This window comes from Branchiostoma belcheri, unplaced genomic scaffold (genome assembly GCF_001625305.1).
Source record: "Branchiostoma belcheri isolate BF01 breed outbred unplaced genomic scaffold, Haploidv18h27 scaffold1, whole genome shotgun sequence".
In the NCBI taxonomy this organism is placed as follows: Eukaryota; Metazoa; Chordata; class Leptocardii; order Amphioxiformes; family Branchiostomatidae; genus Branchiostoma; species Branchiostoma belcheri.
Genome location: NW_017802379.1, coordinates 4,802,306 through 4,827,459, shown reverse-complemented (window position 1 = coordinate 4,827,459; position 25,154 = coordinate 4,802,306). Strand labels below are relative to the sequence as shown.

Genomic DNA, 25,154 nt, shown 5'->3' with positions numbered 1-25,154 from the left:
GCTTATTTTGTTCTTCATTAAGAACAACATTGCGAGCTTGGGTAGATTGGGGAAACAATCAATAATGTGAATGCCATTCGAATTAAAATCCAAGTTTTCCAAATTCTTATACCGTAACAGCTCAGACTGACAAAGAATCGGAATAGAATTATATCTGAAACTTAAACGCGTGGTGGATGTTTTGAAGTCCTGTGGGATCCTGGTAAGGTCCTTATTGTCACATCGGCAGTGATAAAGACGTGAACACCTGCAGTCAGCTTCTGGCGTGCTCGTTTTCAGGATGATGAGAAGGAAAATTAGTAGTTTGCTTCCCATGTTGTCCTGCCACCTAAAAAGAACAGGAAGCCCTGTTACGCCAAAAACCGTTACCTCTTGAAAAATGGAGGTATTGTTTTGGTGTATCTGTGTGCCTCTGTGTGTTTTCGTCTCTCTGTGTATGTGTGTGTGTGTGTGTGTGTGTGTGTGTGTGTGTGTGTGTGTCGTGCGTGCGTGTCGTGTGTGTGTGTGTGTGTGTGTGTGTGTGTGTGTGTGTGTGTGTGTGTGTGGTTTAGCACGATAACTCAAGAAGGCTTCGATGGATTGCCATGAAAGTTGGTAGGTGGGCAGGTCTTGATGAGACCTACAAATATTTAGACTTTGAACCTCCTAGTGGCATCTTTCAAATAAAATGCACATCGAAGACAAAACCTTTCTCTCATAAAACACACATAGTTTTTCCCATCTCCCTTTCTTTCGTCTATTTAGCGGTGTCTATATTTCCTGCTCACAACATCACGCCAGTAGACAGAACGTAACCATAACGTTACAGGCCCACACGGCCTACATAACTACTACCTGTCAAATATGGAGCGGATTCATTCCTCAGGCTAACCGGCATCTTTCACAAAACAAAGTGGCCCCTCAGTAAGACATCTGGAGCCGCATGGCTCCCGTTTACAACTTTTATTCAGCCTGTCATGTCACTGTGGTGTGATGGATGTTGGGTTAGCTTGAGGAATGTTTCGACTCTACATTAGTCTATGTAACTGCTACCTGTCGTCAACTCGATTCCTGAGTTGTATCATTATCTTGGCCGATTCATCCATTTTGTATGGTGCATTTGTATTCCAGAAGTGCCGAAATGTGTTAGCATGCGCTCCACACAATCTTGACACGACATTTTGTTGGAGCAAACAACTTCGCACAAACGACCTTCTGCCCTCACATATATCGACCAGCAATCAACAGACCCACTGCTGGCATGTGTATATTGCTCTCAATCAGCACAAAACGCAGATGGTACAAACAGATGGTACACAGAGATGTGTCCCTTCCTGCTGATTCCTGGTGTCCTGTATATTTCATGATCATGACCTTGTTACGTTTGATGACCAATCAGCACGCCCGGTGATAAAACATGATTTCTGTGAAAGTGGGTGACAATCAATCATCACAAATAAGCGCGAAATGGTCCGAGGGTGACAGGATCATTAACCTTTTACAACCTCTATTGCATGTGCAATAGGCAGGGCTTTTAAAAAGACAACCTTGGAGTAAGCATAGTTCTTCAAAAAGGAAAAAAATACATGCAAAAGAAATGCTTATCAATCTTCAATAGTAATATCTGTTTTGCTGGTGACTGCCGATACACACGTGCACAGATACGCAGAATGGTTATTTTGTAGCATACACATTCAATCGAAGCCATAAATACAACAAGTGCAGTGTATATGTATGTTTCTATTCCCATCAACAAAATGTCTACCACGATGCTGAAATCTGTCTTCTACCACGATAAACATCATCAGTTTAACATTGCCCCCACCCCATCCACCGTTCTAACCCACTGAGAGAATGGTGACAACAGAACGATGTTGGACTCAGCCCGATGAAAGCTCTAGTCCAGTGATTTGTGTGTCAGTGGAATATCCTTGTCTGATGTGATTTGATGTAATTGGATGTTCATTCGACATGAGCAAAAACCGGATATAGCTTAAAATCCCTCTCCGAACACTCCGATCCCCGTCATTGCCGCGAATGACTCCACTTCATCACCCAACACAATAATCTTGACATGCATCATAGTAGAGCTCAAAGATCCACTAAGACTGTAATTTCTCTTTCACCAACGACATGACACTCTTCATTTTCCTGACTGATGAAAGATTTCAAGTAAGCATTGTGATTTCTATTGGGCTTTTGTGGATTTAGGGCACTAAAGAAAATGCTGTACTCTAACGAATGTTAATGGCAATCTGTGAAGATGAATTCTATATCGCGTCGCGTCATGGTATTATTTGAATAGTTTTCTTTGTGGTTTAATGATAATATATTGCTTTTATTGATTTTTACATAATTGTTTTAAGATTTGTTAGTTGACGAATAATACCTACATTACGTCTACTAGATACCTTTTCCTTGCAACCGACCCTGACATATAACCGGCAACCTACTGTCAACACGTAATTTGTTTTGTTCTGAGTGTGGCAAATTGGATATCGAACTGAAAAGACTCCATTTCTCAAGGAAGTACGGTCCTTTACCTTCCGAATATCCCATGTTCCTTGGCCGTATAATTGCTTTGTAAGGTGCCGTGTACTTTGATTAGAAGCTTGCAGGTCATTAACCTTTTGCCTGTTGCCCAACTCCATAACCAATATTGGTTTGGCAACCAATTTGGTGCCAAACAGCAACATTCATTGAGATTGCATAACGAATGTCATAAACGAAGAACTCATATCTTTTTGTTATGTTTAGTGTGTCTTATTGTGTGTATTATGTAGATTTTGAAGTTATTTTGTACTCTGTTTCAATGTTATTTTATCCTTGTTTTTGCAATTAGCCTTCGGACTAGAAATTGCAACAAAGTTATCAAACATCAATTTAAACCATACTTTTACATGTTTATTATGTTCCAACAATAACACCAATGGTCTCACCAATCCAATTTTGCTCGCCCTGTCACCGCCGTCAAGTTGAAAGGACGCCTAGGCCTTACCAGCTTGATTGGTCGGAAGTACAGAATTCGTAAAGCTTTCGTCTCGCAGTGTTCATCATACATATTATGATGAGCCCGCTGGGGCACATACAGATACTACTGATGAAGACAAATACTAATCCTCGTCGTAAAGTACCGAGAAACTCAATTCCCGTCTTAAGCTTCAGAGCCAAGACGCCGGGCGTAATGAAGACGTGTGATGAATGGAGTGACAAGATAAGACAAGGGGTTCTAAGGTGAAAGACGTTCTCCTCGCATCTGACAGGAAACGGATTTTATGGTACGTGATTAAATCCCTTTTACAGTCGCGGCTGCGACTACCGAGAGACCGCTTGAGCGACCAAAGGTTTGACAGACCGCGCGACGAATTTCATACATAAAGAAAGAATGGATGAATAAAGAGAATTTTTTTACACAACCAAGTGTTTAATTCAGCCGGTGTTTCGGTGACCGTCTGTCACCTTCCTCAGGGCAGTTTTGACTGGTTCAGAATCACATCGCACAGCACAGATTATCTTTATTCAGTGACTTACCAACTTGATGAAAGCTATTCACGGATAAAGAAAAGAATTTCTTTTTGTTTTGTGTTCTTTTCTGCCTCACATATTGCACCATATTCCAATTATGGACTCAAATGTCACATGAATCCAATATTGGCCGATGCACAGTCGCTCAGCGTAGTAGAAAGATTACTTTGAGTGTGTGCGAGTACTGTCCAATGAGTATGATCTTTGCCACTTGTTGTGTGGGTCCTATTTTGTATTCTTGACTGTTTGTAGCAGCCTCGGGCGGAGAGAGACTTATTGGAAACAGGTACTGTCTTGACAATCTTCACAATATGTCATAAAAAGAGTGGTCGTTAGGTAGTAAAACAGAATCCTCCAAGAACTACAATTTCACGAAGCAACCTCTTGCTGCTGGGTATTACATAAAGGATAAACTTTATTGCAGAAAAATTGCACAAGGTACAACGTATCGCATCTACTGTTCTATAACAATAAACACACATGCTATAGGAATAATCTACCTTTCAAAAGACTATGTAGAATGTGCTTTTACAATCATTGGTGGAATTTTCTAGCGTTTTAACTAACCCCGTAAAAATCCCCGGCCAGTGCTAATGGACCTGGGCGGGTGGTTAACCCTCCGAGCACCGTAGAGATACCGGAGAGCCTTCGATGGTCTAGCTACCAGGCTAGCAAAACGTGAATCCCTGGCAACTGGACCCGGCGCCCGCCGCGATGAAGCATCTGTTGCTCAGCACGTACCCGTGATCTTCCCTCGAGCTCACACCGACTCAACACACTCAAACGGGTAATGACAAAGTTCATCAGTTCACTCTGAAGGGAAAACAACAAAATTGCCGTAACATTCCTCACCCTGACGTGCCGGGATTGATGCTCCCTTTTGCACTGACACCTAAGCACTATCATTCCACCACCACACAAACCCCTGAAGTAATATAAAGTGCCCTTAGCTTTAGGGAAGGTACCTCTTCCTCCGAGGTAATAAAGGGGATTGTAGTGGTGGGACGTTCCCGATGAGTGATGTTCCCATTGGCGGGAGGTGTTCGATAGATTACCGTAGAGCCGGAGGATCTTCTGCCCAACCGTAACGGACATCATCACAGACACTCGTCAGTCAAAAGTACAGACAACCCAATTTACGCGCGCCCTCCAGTTGTACCGTTTTATTTCTCCTGTGGATGTGCCTCTACCATTAGTCACATGCCGAATGGCCCGTGGACGCACGCGTTGCGTTGCTGAAATTGTAAAAAAAAAGCACAAGGCAACACAAGTGACTCGTGCTTCGAATTTGAACAGTTGAAACGAAACTTGATGCAGATTTTTGATTATTATAGTTCTTCCATCAACTACAGTTAAAGGACAAGTAAAGTTATTTCAGTTTTAGTGCCTTTCAACCCAAAAATTCTGTTTGAAAAAGATTTATTGGTTTATACCAGTCCGGTACACATTGGTGCGATATTTGAGCCAAATCCATGTGCAGGTTTGATGCCTGGTTTTGCTCTGTTTCTTGTTCTTCCTCTCCGTCTTCCGTTCCAAACAAATAATATAAGGTCAATGACTTGGACAAGACGGATGTTACCATGCTAATTTGTGCTGTAGCAGGCACCCTGTGGTGTCGGATTACATTATGTAGCAATGGGAGGATAGAGTTGGAGGTGCTTGTCATCGTGTATATGAATGTGTTAAAGTAATTATTAGAAGAACAGAGCAGTAGTTTGTTAGCCTGGACCACGTGAAGGATATTATGTACTTGTATATGTTATCTTTCTAGTACGTTCACTTTATTTTGTTTTTTTAGAAACTTTCAAGTTAATCTAAGAGTAACTTTTGAATACGCTGGAGAGCAAGCTTTTCGTTAACACTGCTGAGTAAAGACATGCTTCACTTATCTGTTGGTGTTGATCGACCTTGCCATAGGAGTTTTTATCCTTACGAGAGTTCGCTCCTGCCATGAGACACTTGTACAGATTGATATCGATTTACCCAGACTGGGTTCACAGGTGTCCTTGCCTGGCGATTACTGAGGTAAAAGTATTGGGCATTACTGGGACTGTGCTACACTGGGTACCTGAACATTGTTGAAATCAAAGATTACAAAGAGGCCTGTCAGGAGGAATGCGTCTGGGTGTTTTATATACTATTAGATCATATATAAGATTTCAGTTTAAGGGCACAGTTGAAACTATATGTTTTGAGTGCTGCCTATTTGACCATCATACTTATTTGAGTTTATGAAGTTTTAAGCACTTTATATAATATGTATGTATGTATGTAAGTCCCATAACCGTGAGCGGTCGTAGGGGCATCATGACAGCCAGCAGCATGTCTGGACTTGTGCCATGATGTTTCAGTAGGCTTATAATCTTGGCGGCGCCTATATCCTCTCCAAGATATAATATAGCCAACAAGAAATCGGAGATTTTAGACTTTCAGGAAGTATGCAATCCTTGGCTTCCTGAATTCCCCCATGTCCACCACCATATTCCTCTTAGCTTCTGGCCAGATTCGGAAACCTCCCCGTTTATCCCATCTCCTCTGTCTGACCCTTTGACCTATCATTCTGCCTGTCAATCTTCCCCAACCACGTGCTATCAATCTACAAAAACCCACAGACCAGCCACCCAAAACTAGACTTCCGTCTCCGAAAGTGAAAAAGAAATCCATGTCAACATTGATATGAAATAGGTGCAAATAGAAAATCCCGCCAAGACTTTGTAGCCGTGAACGTATTTAACAATGTACATGAACGCAACTCGGATTTCAGCTGCAATGTTCATGATTGATCAATAAACCGTTTTTTATTTAATTTGATTTGCAAACTTTACTGTCGGTTCGAGTTGAACGAACGCGAGTTTCCTGTCACATGTAAACTTAGTTCCGCCATAACTGTAACGTTTGCCCATATTACTATCGATTTACCCGAGCCAAAATTTACAAGTGTCCTTGGTAGTGAATATAGGAGGAAGGATACGGGATTGCCGGGCACTGGACTGTGCTATATTGAGTTCCTGACCAGGATTACATAACGTAAGATTGACGATCTTTTCACACTCGAGCAGTTGAAATAACTTATCCTTATCGTTGTTTTTCGGTAATGTTAGGCTTTTTGCCGGATTCAAGTTAATCATGACTACCTTCAATTTAACTTGTGTGGGAGACAAACATCGATCTTTTTCCTTCACTAATTGGTCGGCGATATCGACTTCTAATGACCTTTGATCCTTTGCTGACGTCACGCGGGCATAAAGTCACGTGTCCTGAGCGATGAGGGCAGATACCAGCACGTCGGCAGAAGGTACTGCGCCTGCTCAGAACCCCGTATTTTCGCGTTTTTAGTTGGATTTTTGGTCAACGTTGCATCAGAATTCTGCCTGTTGCAGAGGATATTCTTTCCGACATAACATTTGGAAACTATTGTCGAAATGCTAACCTTATGTGAGCGAATACAACCTTATATGAGACATTCTGCCGAAATGCTATGCACAATACATTACGGGTTTCGCGCAGGTGCAGTACGTTCTGCCGACGTGCTGCAGATACCCGAGTAGGACTGTGCGAAAATACAATTTCTTTTAGTTTGAAAACTATTTAGTTTCTTCTATAATGCAATTAGCAATCTCAGATGAACTTCCATGCACCAATCTTGATTATGAAGATTGTAATGTGGCTTACATTATTTTATTTACCTGTTACATGACGGCTTTTGACAGAGGGTTTCAACTTGATCATGACTAAGTATAGCTAGCTCAACTGACAGGGGAGACAAGCCTTTGTCTTTGTTATAATCAGGCTTACATAACACACTGAAGTGGAAGATAGAATTGCAAGCTCCCATAAATTGCTTTCTGCCAGAGGCTTTCACGTTAATCATAACTAGCTTCAGCTTAACTGATGTAAAAGACATTCCTTTGACTTCATTACTTTGTGGCTTATGTAATGCACTAAAGGGAGATGAAATACAGACTTAGAACTGTGGCGAGTCATTCCCCCGATTATTCATTACATAACATTTGTTGAGTGACGTTGCCTGTATTTTGATTACCTCTGGTTCTTACATCACGATTTTGTAACATATTCACCACAGAAAACGTAACGTTGTGTTTAAGTAGAAAGGCCGACATTTGCTTTGGAGCAAATACAGCATAGCTTCACCACATTTACGCTCTCTCATATGTAATCAATATGTGAGCAACCTTCGTTGTATATAGATACAGAAGTTATTATAAAAGTTCATCTGAGTTGGTAAATCACATTTTAAAAAATCTATCCGACCCAATCGCACAGGACACTCGACTTTATGCACGTGTGACGTCAGCAATTGGTCAAAGGTCATTGAAAGTCAATATCACCCCCCGCCCCGAAACTCTACATTCTGAAAAACGCCGCATTTAAACATGCTTATACATCATTTTCAATGCAGTAATATATAGATAATACTTACAGTTGCGCCAACAGTTTCGCAAGGAGCTACATACAGAATTGAAACGTATCGCCTCAAGTACATGATGTTTTGAATTCTGCGTCCTGACAGCGACTTGATTGCCCTTGGGCGACCTTCTTCAGTTGATGATACATTCGCGGCACAAACCAAAGAAGACATTTCCTCTGCCTGGCGCATTTGTCTGTAATAACCTGCATGACTGATGTCACCATTAAAACTGAGTTGCCACTTGGGAACAAGTTTAAAGTGATTTATGCTGATAGAACATTGTGTGTATGTGTGTGTGTGGACTAGAACATTCTGTCATCGTGACATTCATATTTGACATTGTTCTTCTATGATCTTTTCATAATTATGGCAATAATAGAGCTCTATTATGTTGCGATTGTATGTAGTTTTAAAGGGTCAAAAGGTAGATTTACCGACATTATTCCAATCAATCCAGTATATTTTTACAGTACTAGTGTCAAGACCGCCAGCTGATTTTGGACTCTCTCCAAATCTGACGATGAGTATTTGAACGCATCAACGTTTTTAATCGTCAAAGGGTGCATGACTCCGTTCCTGTAATTTCTCCGTGTCAAAGAAGCTACCTGAAATTTGGATGCCTTCCGAATTTTGAGGAGGCATATTTGAATCCATGTATGATTTTGTACATATGACCTTGTACATACATGTCATTTTGCATTCAGCTGTAACGTTAGTTACAGAACATAGCTTCCCGCCCTGGCACGCTATGCTAGCCTCCTAAGCAGGCTATACTACTATGGCTTTATGGGGGTGAGGGGTGGGGTGCAGTACCAAGGAAAGTCGTCAGGGGTCCAAAATGTAACTAATTCTTTCATAGGCCAACCATTACGTATCAAATTTCATGACAACCCATTCATAGCTTATTGAGTTATCCAGATAAACCACACCGATAAACATACATACATACATACATACATACAAACGCTACCAAAACATAACCGTCTATGCGAAGGTAAGAAAAAATCAATTGTCTAGCCTGCTGAAAAGGCTCACTCTACTCCATGTGACATACGTAGGCACGGCAGAGCCGGACGTACAGCGGGTGATTGTGGAATAATCACCGGGCGATGATGGAGTAATCACCCGCTACAACCCGCTGCCGTACCGTGGTTCTAAAACATGAGTGCACGGCGTCGCCCCAGAGCAATCTTGGTGCCTCTCGATATCCAATAAGTTAACTCCTAACGGCAATCTACAACAGTCGTTGATTTTTAAAGTTGTATTAGGTATTGCTCGGTTGTATATTTAGACTGTATACGTTTTAGTCCAGTTTTGATAAAAAAAGGGAAGAACAAGAAATCGGAAATTTTAAGTTTTGGGGTTTTAGTTAATGATGTAATTCAATCGGATATTACCACTTCCTGAATTTCTCCACATACCGCCCACTTACCCCCACCTGGCGCGTGCTGTGTCACCTTCAGGCTTAACCTCCCTACCAATCAACTGTCCCAATCACCTCCCGACCTCCACGCAACCGCCGGCACTTGAACAGACACACAAACCTACAACTCAGCCCCCCAAAACAATACTTCGGTCAGTAAAAATAACGCACTCTTCTATTGTTGTGATTTACTTGCAAACACCAGTTTCAGATACACCTTTAAGTTAGCGTTTAATTGGGCGATGTAAAATGTGAAAAAAGAAGTCTCTTTTGACTTTGTTTCCCCGCCTTTATATGTCGCATTTTGGCGTGTACAACATCCTACTTTGATACATACGTGCGCAAGAGTCAATGACATCTAAAACTCCCACCTGACGTGATTTGAAATTTAATCCTCTTATAGTTATTATACATATGTGGTTTTAATGCATATAATCCTTTCGCCCTGCATGGGAGCGCTTGGTAGCTTTCATGGCGATAGCATGGAGCATTTTTCTCATTATGATTACCCGGCAAAAAGGTATTTCACCGTATATAAAATGCTGACTATTAGATTTTACGGTATACGCATAAGACAGGGCAATTTGGGGATAGATACATGATAAAACTCTACTCAAAAGTTTCTGTCTTCTCTTTTCACATTACCGTTGTACATTACTTGTTGTCAAATCGTCGTTATAAAGCAAAATGAATGATGGAATAGACATAAAAGTAAATGGAATTCTTTGCAACTTGAAACAAACAATATTCCAGTCTCATATCTATTCCCTGTAGCTAGGAAAGTCGTCATAGACCACGTCATAGCCTATAAATATATATGGCGCCATGCGGGCATTTCAAATGTCATAATGGTTCATACTAATGGCCCAAGCATGCACTCGGGAATCGCGCAGACCAAAGAAACTTATTTTGTGTCGAGTTAATAGGTCATTTCCAGTGGCCTTTCCTGCCATCAATTGTGTGGCGAACGTCAGTGAATATGAGGTAACGATTGAGGGGATTGTGAGGATGACGGTGTTGTGTGGTGAGAGTTAGTAGGAGGTAGGACCCGTGGAGTCATCCGCTCCCCCGAGTGTCTTCTGTTCTGGAGAGATACGGGAGGAACACGGGAAAACACCGGCGTACTGATGCAGACGTCACGGGTGGAGGATTAGGGTTTGACGTTTGATGTTTTCAGCACACGGGAGAGCTTGCGACAGGCAAAGACCATATAAATCCACAACATATGCCGAAGTACTGCTTTTCTTTTATAAAGGTTGTTAGGCAGACTGTTGGTGAAGCTGGAGTCACACAGTCAATAGCTAAAATTGGTTGATCGCCAGAATTTCCGGAGAGTCTATCCTATATTTTTGCCTGAAAACCTAATCTATCACATTGGTGACCTACCAACATCGGGCGATCTCTAAACGTCGCTCAATGATGGAGAAGACACCGGTTCGGCACTGCTGCCGAAAATGTCCTTTGGAGCTCCCAGAGTCACAAAACTATGCCGTGTTACGCCGGTTGTAGGGATGGTTTCCTTTCGTGGATGACAAAGTAACTCAAGTTTTACATTAAAACATACAGACTTATACATGCATGGATACGATCATGAGATTAATAGAATTCAACAGTATAAAATTATGATTATAACCCTTTTAATACTCAATAATGTACGTAGAAACGCCTGATAGATTTACAGACTAGACTGTTTTTTTTTACCTCTTTACATTTTGTATGCTACCTTGCAATTAGCCTTCGGGCACAAGTTTGCAGATAAAATTGTCGTTCATCACTATAACGTGGCGTGTATGTGGTCTATACACATTGACGCTGTGACCGCACTTTAGGACATTACGTCGCCTTTCATATCATCAAGCCACTCAAACTCCAACGACAATCTCGAGTGTTGAAAGCTCGCTCTTCCAGAGGCGTGTACAGCACTTGATAATTTTCACTTGCCGATAATGGATGCTCTGGCAGGACGCCACGCAGAGACATTAAAAGCCGCAGATCACAAACGATTAAGATTCTCACGTGGGATATCGAGGTTGGCAAATTACTGGCGGCAAATTAAATTAATGGTGCGGAGAACAATTTCTCCGCCGGTGAAATGCTCTATTGGCCCATTAGGGTGGCCGAAAGCGCAACCTCTAAAGGGTGCTCATCCTTGACCAATGACCAGGCCGCGTGGGATCCAGCCAACTGCTGACCCTTCTCTGCCCTTAATTCACTCACTGTGATTCTCTATAATCATAATATGCACTTGTTAGGGTCTGGTCACATTTTGTCGCATGATCATAGTACGATCTCAAACTGAACATTTTTGAGGCAGTCGCGTACCCCTAGACTGTGGTTAGTTCTATTACAGCCTAAATCGTACTTTATATAGCAGTTTCGAGAATTCTTGGTCTCGTCCTGTCTTGTCTATCCCTAGATTAAATGCTGGAACATGTACATTGAATTTCAAAGAAGGGTTTCTTTTTTTATCAATTGAAATCCAGCTAAGACACCCTTTCTACTAGACAGCGGTCGCTGAGAGACCAAAATTGAATTTGTGTGACTCTATATTTTTTCATTGGAATTTGATGCAAATATACGTTGAATTATAATTCAAAATACAACACGTCCTTTATCTCTAAAATTCGTCGAGCAATTTAAAATTTTGGTCGCTCAGTGGTATAGCAGCCTCTAGTGGAACGTCTATATCTTACAATGTAGACAAAAAAATAGACCGACTACATTGTAAATTATGTGTATTCAGATTTGTAAACAATTCCACTTACAGCCAAAGAGTCTGTATACAATACTCGTGCTTATGATAGACAATCTCATACATTTATATGTAATATAGTATTCATAAGGGTAGGGATTGTATGTTTCTCTTGAATGTTGCATTGATAATATATTACATTTTCTACAAAAAACATTAGACAGCAAAAAAAGTACTTAAGTCTGAAAAATCGTTCCTTGTGCAACTAATTAGTTTTTTAACAATAAATTTGCCTCTTTACATGTTTTGATATCATCAAATATTTCTCCAGGGTATCGTTTATATTTCAGTTATCTTATGCAGCAATTATATGACTATTAATTGTATATAGCCTGGTAATATACCAGATTGCAATTTGATACTCTAATGAGAAACAAAATGGATACTGAGTACAGGAAAGTGTCTGTTGTTTTCATCACAAATTGATGAAACAAAACGTCGTGGTAAGAAGGGTATGAAAATTTAGCATCGTTCATTTGTTGTGGATAAATGAAGACGTATTGTTTGAAGGGCGTTGATTATTTGTAATTGTTTGTTTGTTTATTTGCAGTTTGCACTAAAAGGACAACAATATGCAATAACCTATATACAATTACAAAAAATGTGCGAGGCAACCCAAGGGGGTTATCCTAAATACCATTTCCTAGATTACTTTTACAAACATGTATCGTAAATTCAGTAGAAGCGAAAGTTAACCCTCAAACCACCGTAGGTTTTTTGTACGGTCGGTCGGTCGGTGTTTGTCATTAAAACGAAACGTGTCACTCAAATGGCACGGATCTGTCTTCATTTGAATACAATCGTTACAAATACAAAAAACTGTCGCCAAATCGTATTCATGGTCCTACTCCAGAAAGGTTCTAGATTACGTAAGGCCACTTGGCAGTAGACTCCCAAGTAAGTTGTGACGACATAGATACCCCCTTTTCACTAGGTCGTACGATCGCTCTACGACCGTACGGCGACCAAAGTAAATTTGTGTTAGCCTTGTCTTCATAATTGAAATATGATGCAAGATGCAGATGTATGATTCTATACACACGAAAATGCAAAAAACGTTTAAAAAATTGTTCTTTGTAGAATGTTTCATTGTACAATCAAATCTTTGGTCGTGATATGGTTGCAGTGCGCTTACCACCATAGCTGAAAGGAGGCCTAAAGTTGTCGTATTCATACGACTCCCTCGCAATTGTGCATGCTACGAATGACATGCACCCTTCGCCGCTTCATTTAACCCTACAGGAGCTGGATGTAGTCAGGTAGTATAGGACCTGACGTTAATATATGTGCTGCCTCGTCGGGTGGAATGCCGATTTAACAGCATCACATCACAGAGCTAGGCGAGAGGGAAAAACGCTAACGGCCGCGCTCGCGTCGTTTTCTTTGCCCGTACATCGTAATTTCACAAGGCGCGTGGCGGTAACGATGTAACTCTGTGATGAAATACATCATATAGCTGTATTCCATTACACATGTAGTGCTCGAGAAGTGAGTTTACTGCATGCAGTCTACATGTTAGGTATAGGACTGGTGCAGGTATTCCAAGACAGTTGATTCAATTATCTCAACAGCCAATCAGCAAGAAGAACCACCCCTGCCAATTGACCAATCAGACCATCGCGTATAGAAATTGCCTGATCGCGCTAGCTTGCTCCCGGCCTGTTTCTCTGCTCGTATACCGTAATTTCAAAAGCCGTGTGGTGGTAACGACGTACCGCTGAGATGAAATACATAACACAGCCGCCTTCCATTACACATGGAGTGCTCGTATATTTGTCAGCGCCACATTTCCATTAAACTCGGCATGATTCGTGGCGTGTACATGCTGATCATTGTTCTGACAACTTACAAAGTGTTTTTCAGTAAGGCTTAGACAAAAAATGTTGTGTTTCCGGACCGACCCGAGAAAAACCGTCCCTCGTCCCTTTTTTTCTGGGTTGACTGCTGGCAAGGCAACAGAATTTTCGATCTAATTACAAATCCATTATTTCACACATTTCAGATGCAAATTGTATTGAGTAAAATCAGGTGAAATATTTCTTGCTTCACCACAAGCGAACTGAGGAATGGGTATTGGCGCATTTCAGTTTTACATCGTTTAACGGTATTTCTAAGATCACTTCAGCCGAAATCTAAAAACAGAACAAAAGAGAGTATTCCTGTCTACCGACCCTAATTTTCTCAGGACAGAAACTGAAAACACAGCACTAATTTTCCTAACCATTGTGGACATATTGTACACAGACATACACACAGAGAGAACTTCGTGTCGTGAAGGAATACGTATATATTGCTCGGTTTCAATGTGACAAACTCGCTACTTACAATTGTTTGACTCTTGGGTGTTTGCGACGTGAGGTGCAAACTGATGATCAACCAACTTGATGCTGCTACACATTGTACTTTGGACGATGAGAAGTGAGTTTTCTGCAGTCTACACTGTCTACAGTTTCGATATAGGACTGGTGCAGGTTCAGGTGTTCCAAGGCAGTTGATCCAATTATCTCAACAACCAATCAGCAAGAAGAACCACCCGTGCGAATTGGCCAATCAGGCCATATCGCATATAGAAATACTGCGTGCCTATTGGCTCTCACTCCCCTATACAAAATATGGTCAAACAAAACACTGTGCATGTACACAAAGCATGCGAGGTCACCGATGCAACCCTAAGCACATGATCAATTTTGTGGGTTTGTTTTTCTCCTGTATCGTCGTTTCAGTGTCTGATCGATCACTACAGTTTGTAACCAATCCATAGGATTCTTGACATGTCAGATACGGATCGTTACGTGTTGTATACGTAAGTTATCCGTGTTGATAGGACATTTAGCCTCATGCATATATTAAAGCATGCGTAAAGGCTACGTTTTCTTAGTCCACTGATATAACGGAACCTTTACTAATGCTTTAAGGAATGCTTGAATGTCAGATTTCATTCAGTGAATTTTGTTTCCAATGCACCAGTAATAGATAAACAAATGGATAGCAAATACTAATGTCTGTTTCATTAACTGTGGCCCTTTCAAGAAATGAATTTTAGAAGAGTACATGTTTATACTCGTATCCACGTTACAAATGAGAATGAGAATGCCTGTGGGTCAGATGCCCATGTCCATGTCCGTGTCCATGCGCATGCCCATGCCCATGGTGTTGATGGCAGCACCCTTCCCAGTGTTCAGTTTCCATGTAAGGAAACCGTAACGTTGTGAAATTGTGGCCCGTGCTCTTTTCAATACAAGTCAAGAGATGGCGATGTTGTGAGTGGAAAATCTCCAACTCCTTCGGGGCCAGTGGCGGAGGATTCCTTCTAGGAGGTCCTGTGTCTTTAAGTTTATCCGGCCTGTACAAGTTGTTGAAGTTTGAAACGATAACCGTGACTGGGAGAGTTAAGAGAATGACGGAGCTCACACAACACACCGCCGTCACAATCTTGCCAAACACGGTGTTTGCAACTATTTCCCCATACCCTAGCGTGGTCATAGTGACCACCACGTACCATGATGTTTGCGGAATGGACGTAAACCTACCGTTGGGTACTCCCTTCTCGGCGTAGTATATCACCGTGGAAAACAAGATCACGGTCATCGCCAAGGCGAACAGCAGGAAACTCAGATCTCTGAGACAACTTTTCAATGTGAGTCCTAGCAGCTTCAGGTTGGTTGACGAACGCGAGAGTTTGAAGACCCTAAAAACCCGGAAGACCCTCAGCGTGACGAAAACACCGCTGAGGTTGGAATTCTTGGGTAAAATCAGCGCGAGATAGAACGGTAAGATGGACAACAGGTCTATGATGGCCATGGGACTTTTCACGAACAGCCATCTATCCGGAGCGGCGAACAGTCGTACGCAGTACTCCGAGGTAAACAACATCGCGCACGACGTTTCGATGACGTAAAAAAGATGCGGGTACCTCTCCCCACAGTATATCGGCACCTCCTTGTCCGTAGCGCCGCAATACAACGTCTCTATCGTGTTCGTCGCTATAGAAATCGCTATGAAGAACATAATCACGTAGAAAAACGCCGCAGACATGCAACTTCCCGTAGGATTCTCAATCCCAGCCCATATTACAGCCCGGATGTCCTCTGGGTTACTCTTGAGTAATTTCAGAGCCTCTTTTGCCTCCTCTTGTCGCAGCTGATCCCGAGCTTCCTTCTTATCCAGGTAGGACTCCCGGCAACAGGGGCTGATGATATCGGGCAGGGCCTCGTGTCCGAGCCGGAAAAACATCAGCTCTTCCTCGTAAGTCCCGAGCGTTTCCGTCTCCGGGTAGTGCAGCTTGCCCGTCCGGTAAAAGTTCAGGATGTACCGAAAGACTTCAGGGTCTCTATCGAACCTGTACTCGTTCACAGACTCGTCGTAAAAGTAATCTCTCTCCTCGCTACCGAGTAACGTCTCTGGGTAGCGATCCAAGACAAATTTGGAGACTTCGAATATCGTCCCGCCCACGTTGAGGATGATCCTGTCGGCCACCGAGTGTTTGGTGTGGAGAAACCCCGGGATTTTATACCAGGGTACCGGGTCAACATCGTCCACGATACCGCCGTGCGAGTAATAGCCAAAGCCTTCAGGTGTTTGCGACGTCCTCTCCGAGTCCACCGAGGGTTCAGTGTCGTCCCACAACGGTTCCGAGTCCATCTTTGTCTCAATTGATTCACTCCAGGCCGAATCAAAAGTAGCGCTCCTCTGTATGACGGATGTCTTTGTCGTCATGGCCGCGTTTCGTCTGGCTGAATCCAGGCTGACTTCCAGATCGACCGAGCCGCCGAGAAGACGGTCATTGAGTGCCAGTCTTGGCGCGGGCTTCCCCGTCTGTGTAATGTAGGCGAGGAGTGATTCTGCTCACCAGTTGCAACAGGCCGTCTTATTGGCCCGTTTCCCGATAGACTCCTCCTCATGGTTGGTGTTGGGGGAAAACGCTGTGGACCGTTGAGACGGGGGGATAGATGAGATTTATCACTAACTCTCCTCCTCTGTCATTCCTTTACGGGTTGTTTGGTAAACCATCAAACAGCGGGGGTTCAGCGTCCGTTCTCAGCAGAGTTTATTGTATCGTACGGCCCAGCCTGGATCGATGGCGCCCGGGCAGCTCTGGTATTCCCCGCCACGCTTCCGCACAACCCTGTGATGGGATGCATATGAGGTAGTTAAGTGCACACGCAATGGTGTGTGTATATACACGTAGCAAGCGTCGGAACGAAATCAGCAGAGAATTGAAAGTCTAGATGGTTGAGAGATTGGTTCCCAACATCTATTCGTGAGTTTGCACTTAGTGTGGCTAATGATGTTATTATGTATCAGTTACCCGCTGGGGATAGACGTGTATTGTTTGTATCGATAAGACATTCATCTATTCCCTCCACGAATGACAAATGGAAAAGTGCCAGCCTATAATCAGATAGGTGACTTTCAAATGTGATGTCGGAAATACATGCAAGTCAGAATAGAAAGGTAACATGCATAATGCATCATGTTTACCTTCACTAGATCTATTGCCATTTTCATTCTTGCTCAAGCAATAAATGGTGATCAGCCCCTCCCCCAACTCTATCCTGCTGCATAATGTAACCCAACATCACAGAATGTCTGCTACAGCAACAGTTACCATGGTGACAGAGGACTGGCCCAGGTCATTGACCTTATGTGTGTACAGAAGAAGAACATCTGGAAACAGATTAAAAAAAACAATGTTTTCTTCTATGATGGTATACATGAATAGTATCAAATTTGAATAGATTTCTGTCAAAGAAGTCCACACTACTAGTACTGTGTAGGTCAACGCGGGATTTGAAACTTTTAACAAACCGTATCATTCGTGAGCGCAGTATCGACAATTTGGCCCTGGGGTAATATGAAGCCAATCGTTTTAACACTTAAGGGCTCCTATAAAAAGGTCATAAAGTTACGGCGTTCTCAAAGCTCCATTAGGAGTCAAAGAGGATAAAACTTCCATCAGCTAACGGTCTATTCGAATTTGGACCAATGGGAAGACACGAAACGAAAACCTAATTACCTTCGCCAAGAAGGTTATGTTTTCAGGGGCGTTCGTGTATGTGTGTGTGTGTGTGTCTGTCTGTCAACACGATAACTTAAGAAGACCTTGATGGATTGTCTTGATACTTGGTAGGTGGGTAGGTCTTGACGAGACCTCAAAATGATTAGATTTTGGACCCCCTAGCGGCTTGTTATGGTACTGCAGCTGAACTTCCGGTTTTGATATCTCATGATCTAGACATGCTATGGTGATGAAATTTAGATGGTAGGTAGCTCTTGTGCTGGGGAAGAAGTGACGTGAGTTTAGGCCCCCTAGCGGCTTGCTCTGGAACTGCAGCGATATATTCTTGAAAATATTCAAAAGGGGATAACTCAAGAACCGGTTGACGGATCGTCGTGATTTTTGGTATGTAGGTAGCTTACGTGATGCTTAATATAATTATGTGACAATTATGCAAATATTGATGTAATTTGCATAATTTATGGAGAAATTCTATAAATCAGCTGCATTCAATAATAGGACAATTAAAGCTTGTGACATTGGTAATTGACAACGAGAGAAACACAGGAAGATATTGATTATGTTAATAATGACTTAATTTGCATAATTAATGAGAAAATTTTATAATTATGTAATGATAACTGCCTGGAATTTCATACTTGTGGTATTTGAAAGTTAAATTGAGGTGAACATCATTAAACATAATTTATTCAAATCAGGACCTCATTTGCATAATTTATTTGGAAATGCTAGAATGCATTGTTTGTTAATATAAGACTGTTTTTTGGTTGAGATTATTATAAAATGATATAATTCATGAAAATTATGTTCCTATTTCTTAAATCAGGGGGGAATAATCTAATCTATAATTTGTCAGTCATAAAGATTAACATCATTTGGCGAAGGTATGAGATCGGGGAACTCTAGTTAAGTATGAAATTGTTATCACTGAAGACGAGCTATTTGGCATCCAGAAAAGTGACGAATTGTGATCTTCTTTCACCTTGGATTATCTACAGTACTGGCTTGCAATGCTTCATATACACAATGTAGTCGTGATGGGGCATTATATATACCTTTATCTTCGCTTCAATACATTTTCATCCAGTTTATGATCGCATACGTGCTAAAAACGAACTTTTACTAGAGTCTAACCCATAAGTGAACGACCTTCTATGTGCCCACCGTACATCATGTTTTGGTTGATTGTCGATCCTTTCTATGAGTAAGCAGTAAAAAAAGTTAATATACGATGTGTTGAGTGGAATGTTACACATTTTAGTGCTCGTGTCACCGACTATGAAACATGTTGTTTCTTTCGCTTCTTCTTCCTTTCAAGATGTGTCGGTCAGGTTTAGAGGTCAGATATACAAGTAAAAGGTGAATAACTCTCATGCCTTTCCGTTACCATAATTTGCATCAGTTTAGTCAATTGCCGGTTCCTATATCAAATCTTGGATCTTGAAAATATATCTAATGGCTAACTAACGTAAAACTAATAGGCTTTCTGTGGGAAATTTGCCGATATAAATGAGTCATTGTAGAAATATATAACCTATTTCTTTACCACACTTTGCAAATCGTTTCGTCAATTTCCGGTGAATGTATTATCAAATGTTAGATCTTAAAAATAGGTATAATTAATTGCGAACTAAATCACGAAAAACTAATACTAGCAGGCTTTCTGTCGAGCATTTAATGCCAATATAGATGGTTTGTAGTGGAAATGAATAGCATATTTCTTTACCAAACTTTGCCGTAGCGTACTCAATGCCGTTGACTATATATTTAGTACCTTTTGGCGAACTAACTTGCCGAAAACTAATAGGCTTTCTGTGGCAAATTTGCCGATATGGATGGTACCTTGTGGAAATGTACCTTATCTCAAGTAGACATCCATGAAAATGGTTTGGATTAATCTTGACATATTACACACAACTGCGGCTTGGAAATGAGTTTGGCACAGAATGGATAGCCATGAACTAAGAAGATCTAGGCTAGAAGTACTCCCATGTGTGAGGCTAAAGAAAAAAATCAGTTCAAAAACAGATACATACTTGCTCATTATTCGTAGTACAGAACTTTTTCGCGGCGTGTGGCGGTTTATCAGTTAATGTGATTAACATTCATAGCCGTTGGATTAATTAGTCACTGCCTTATCCAACCGTGGTGAGGGCAATTGTGCCATTTATCAAACGATGATTTACGACTCTTTGTGTCTATTGCTTCAACAGAATGACACAATCACCAAAATCTGGAGTACACGGCATTGTTTGATGTAGAATGCATTGTAGATTAGAAAATGCCGTGTGCTCTGATATAGAATGTATTGTATCAAAGAACGTAGTGTCTTCAACTGGGAATTCATGGCCATTCTCTTCACCCACTTAAGCAAAACGGGACTGTTGATACAAAGCGATGTTTATTCTCTCCGTAAAATGTTTTTAGTTTCCCTTTGGGAAGGAAGCCACTTTTTTCCATCAAATAACGGCACTTAACGTCCCAAACATTTAACGTCTCGGCTTTTAACGTCCCAGCTTTTAACGTCCCGTTCAACAGACCGATCATAACTGTCCGTCACAATTAGCAGTTCAACCAATGATAGCCAGGCAATTAACAGATCAACCAATGAGACAGCGGCTGCATGTCCTTCAAATGTTTTACTTTGTTTTGCATTTAAGTTTTTGACGTGTAACCATTTTTATGTGGATCTACACGGACAGAAATAGCTTTACCTCTGTTGATATCCGTGCAGCAATCTTTTCTTTTGGGACAATTAAAATGTCGATACATTAAAGCCGGAAGTGGACACCCATCGTATTGTATGGGCCCTCGTGAGATACAAAATGATGGAACATGTGTGCCACAGCTATCAACTGTATCTATATTTAGACCCATTCAGACTCTATGGAATTCCACAGTTGACAATGGCCTTAGTGCCTGAAAAGCTACCGTGAAAAAAGAGTATACAACAGGTCTCCCAGACCTGTAGATACATACATTGGTATGGTGCAATTCTTATCTACGAGTATAGAACATTTCACAAAAGTGCCTGTCTGTCGAATAACAGGACAATGTACTTGAATGTCCAAGGACCTTATGAACCTAGTTGTAATTATATATAGTTTGTACCATCCAAATATGCTCTACAGCATATAGGAATATCATACGCAGTTTACTTCGCATACCATTATCCAGCGATTTCTTAGAAACAATCTACGTAACTGAATATCGTATCCGTGTGAAGTTCGTGGAAACCTACGAGAATAAGAGGAACTTAGTTTAAAACAAATTTAAAAAAACATTACAGTGTCTGCCGCCTTCAGTTGACATGCCCGTAAAATCTGCCTTTCACCGTAAGGTCGCCCTAAATTTGGCCACATATCGCACCTCCACATACTTTCTGTTTAATGCAGCACAGTAAAAGTAAAAATGCACATAAACCCCGCTGTTCCCAATCAACTCAAGGTTGTCAATCATCGCCCTATTGTGAAGACTTGAGCAATTATGCTATACCGTTCTGCAATTAAAAGCTATTCATTTGGCAGCCACCCTGGGCTTTACAGTAATAACACGATCGTTAACTAAGAGAATAACTGTCTATTAGACATTAATATTTCTAAAGAGGGGGTACCATCTGCCGCTGGCTTCTTCATAGACTATTCATAGTTAATAGCAATGGTAATGGAACAGAACATTAGACAGAGTGGTCGTAGCTTGCTTAATCAGTCCATATAGACGCCATGCACGTACGGGGGATTCAGAAGAATCCTGGTAAAATGATCTTGTAAAAATGAAAATCCCTCGTTATGTTTTGCCTGTAGTTCAGGACACCATTGCCCTTACGTAGGTCGTAATAAGTATCCATATGTACAAACGGCTGATGGGAGTTTTGACCATCTAACGTATAGCAGTTACCAAAGATTGGAATTTTCCAGCGAGGTGCTTACAATACATGTGCTGTATTTTTATCAAGAGTGTGCCGGATCTGGTCATGATACGATTCAAATGATTATATATAGAGCAACAGATGGAAGTTGTTTCTCTAGAGTGTACACTATATGCAGTATATACTATAATTTAAGTGTGATTTTCAAGAAAAAGTCACAAAGGCTACTGATGACTATCGAGTTTCAAGATGTCAACCCGGAGACCATACTGTGAAGTTTGATCTACTCACAACGGGAAGGACCCCTACTTTTTTCGATAAGTGTGGTGGGATCTTTAACGTGCTTGAGGTGTGGTTCTCCTCAAACATGGGATGTCCCTAACCGAAGCTAGGCACTCATTTTCACCTGCGTCAAAGGAGGCAATGGGTGCAAAGTGCCCGAGGACACAAAAGGGGACCTGCTTGGGATTCGAACCCAGAACCTCCAGATTCTACGTGAGTAAACAACAGGACCACTTTGCCATCTGATGTGTGTAATTGCGGCAACATGCACGTTCACATTTGTCAGAAAATATGAGTTGCTGCTTTACTCTTCTTTCTCATCATGTATGCAACTGTCTTCAGTTCATACAGCTCAGAGCTCAGTGAGTATCTGATCAGAGCACCATTGCTTGCAAAGTAAATCCGATCAATCGGATACCGGAGAGCAAGCCGACTGATTTGTTCCCGTCGGATACAATTGGAAACCTTTTACTTGCAAACGTGGGATCAAAAGAGATGGAAGCATGCGCACTTAAGTCAACATAAGATGCGTTCAAGGCTACTGTGTGTTGTTTATGGATGATGCGTCCTGCTATACTGTCAGGGTAAGCTTATCATCTAGTGCAGAGTGCCTAGTATACACTGTATAGACGACCGTGAATTAGCTACAAAAGACAGGCTACTGCCTTTGAGGCACTCGTGAAAAGTAGATGATACCAGTATATATGGGTATTGTAAGCCGTAGAGGCAGTGGGTTGCTGATCCACTAAGTGAACGGTATTGGAAGACGGAGCCCTTCCTTCTTCTTCCACATGCTTTTTATCTTCCTAACCCAAGTCAGGTACCCATCTTAAGTCTACGAGGAATGCCAAGTGCCTTTCCCAAGGACACAACTTCCAGCCAGAAATGCAAGGAATTGAACCCGTGACCTCTCCATCTCGTGCCCGCTGGCCTAACCACTTAGCCATTTGACACTATTCGTGAAAATATTACATAATTACAGCACCAAAAGGTTCAAATGTATCGTTGATATATAGTTATCCTCTGTTTTACGTCTAATAGGTTCGGTAATTTGTCGAACTGTTCTTTGATCCTTGATCTGAAGCAGTAAAAACTGGTCGTCTTCACAATATGTAAAAGAGATCCGATGGAAGCTTGACTGAAGCAGGTATCATTTGGATGCTATGTGGTGTACGAAATTAAACCTACTTTGCAAGCTTTAAATTTGCACTATATTGTTACTATTTTGGTACACATAATTGGCGTTTAGTACTAATTTCTATGCAAACATCAGTCATCATGTCATTAGCATGCTTCGTTACACCGTATTTAAATTCTGTTACTTTGATCACAAATGCGCAGCGAGCTCGGGAGGATCTCAGTGACTTGACATGACAAATGACAGTGTGACAATTACAGCATGTCCATCCAAGCGTTCAGGTATATAGAGGGGAGTGCCCGTGTATGATGTATTCTCTCCATTCAAGAAATTTGGGTCAGGACAGAAAAGTGCCTGACATCGTCACTTGATTGACTGTACTCCGAAAAACTTTGATGAAGCGCACGTCTGAATTCTGCACGTCAGCGGGAATTATAGTGTTTCATTGCAGCTAGGAAACACCTCTCTGGTGATGACCTGATTCGAACGCTTTTATGCCATGACTTCCGGGAAGTATTTGTGGTGAACTTTTTAAAACAAGCAATGAGATTGTCTGACGTACTGAGGGCTAATTGTTATTGTTATTTTAAGACGACTGTGATTTTGAGTGTGTATGTGTTTATGTATGATTTAGCATTTATATGTTTATTTACTTTTCTGTATATTATTTTTCTATATTTATTATTTGTGGGTTCCCCTGGAAATCAGCCTAGTATGGGCTGAAGGGATTACCCATAAAATGAATGAATAGGGTTTCAGAATCTTTAGGTTCTAAGTAAAAAAATCTAACCACAAGACCACATTGCTCCCTTATGCTCTAGATGACTGTATTTTGATAATGATCAATAAGAAAGCCCTTACCAGTTGAAGACCACATTGCCATCGCTCCACATTGCATTGAAAAGTACTTTGCCACTTATTACCTGATTACTCTGATTGTACCAGATCACTGGACATTTGAAAGACCTACAACCTAACTATAGATAGAGTCCAATACGCTCAAGATTTGTGACAAAAATTGAAAAAGGAGAGAAAAAGTAACAAATGTATTGCAAATAAAAGGTGTGTAGATGAACCAGTTTCTCCAGTAAAGAAAAGATATGATTTACATGCCTCGTGGCTTTGGGTAACGATAAGCCTATTACATGGTGCTCTTTGAAATACTACTCTGGTACTTAAACGCCAGGACGGGGGGGCAATCACCTATTATCTCCCGCAATGGGAAATGCTTTACTTATGGCCTTTTGATGTTTCTGGGTCAGGTACTGCAGCCATTCTCCAGTAGAATGAATGCTTAGTCACACACTGAGTGAGTGATACTCTTATCAACAAGCTATTTGAGATTCCACACCTCCAGGAACTGTGTAATGCATAATGTTCACAATAACTACTGACGATGCCGATTTTTAACTTAGCATGAAAAGCTCATCTGTGTTGATACAAGTCATTATGAAGAAAAGACTACACTTTATCCCCAACACTTAGTCCCGATTCATTCTAGTGTTGAAGATCAGGTTTAGTCTTTTCTTCACATCAACTGCTGACAATTATAGACATCAGATTAGCAACAGTGTTGCCAGTAACGTTACAAACACGACCGAAAACAGTACCTTCCCGTGGAAGGATATGTCCTTCCCCGGAGGTAACAACTAACTTGGATTAAGAGATGCCACCTGTAATCACACAGGTAGTTGTTGAGGAGTAAGGATCCTGCGTAGATCTTAACTATTACAGACAGG

General features: G+C 41.4%; 1 protein-coding gene across 1 annotated transcript; it reads right to left on the bottom strand.

The window, feature by feature from the left end:
* Positions 1-4,290: 4,290 nt before the first annotated feature.
* LOC109465837 (potassium voltage-gated channel protein Shal-like) lies at positions 4,291-17,132 on the bottom strand. The gene is made up of 2 exons (XM_019763310.1): positions 14,434-17,132; positions 4,291-4,317 (listed from the first exon to the last, which is right to left on the bottom strand). The coding sequence occupies exon 1, from the start codon at positions 16,822-16,824 to the stop codon at positions 15,181-15,183; it is 1,644 nt and encodes a 547-aa protein (XP_019618869.1). The 5' UTR covers positions 16,825-17,132; the 3' UTR covers positions 4,291-4,317; positions 14,434-15,180.
* Positions 17,133-25,154: the final 8,022 nt, after the last annotated feature.

Excerpts from the sequence above, each read along its gene's own strand:
- LOC109465837 (XM_019763310.1), bottom strand. The coding sequence starts at position 16,824 with ATGACGACAAAGACATCCGTCATACAGAGGAGCGCTACTTTTGATTCG.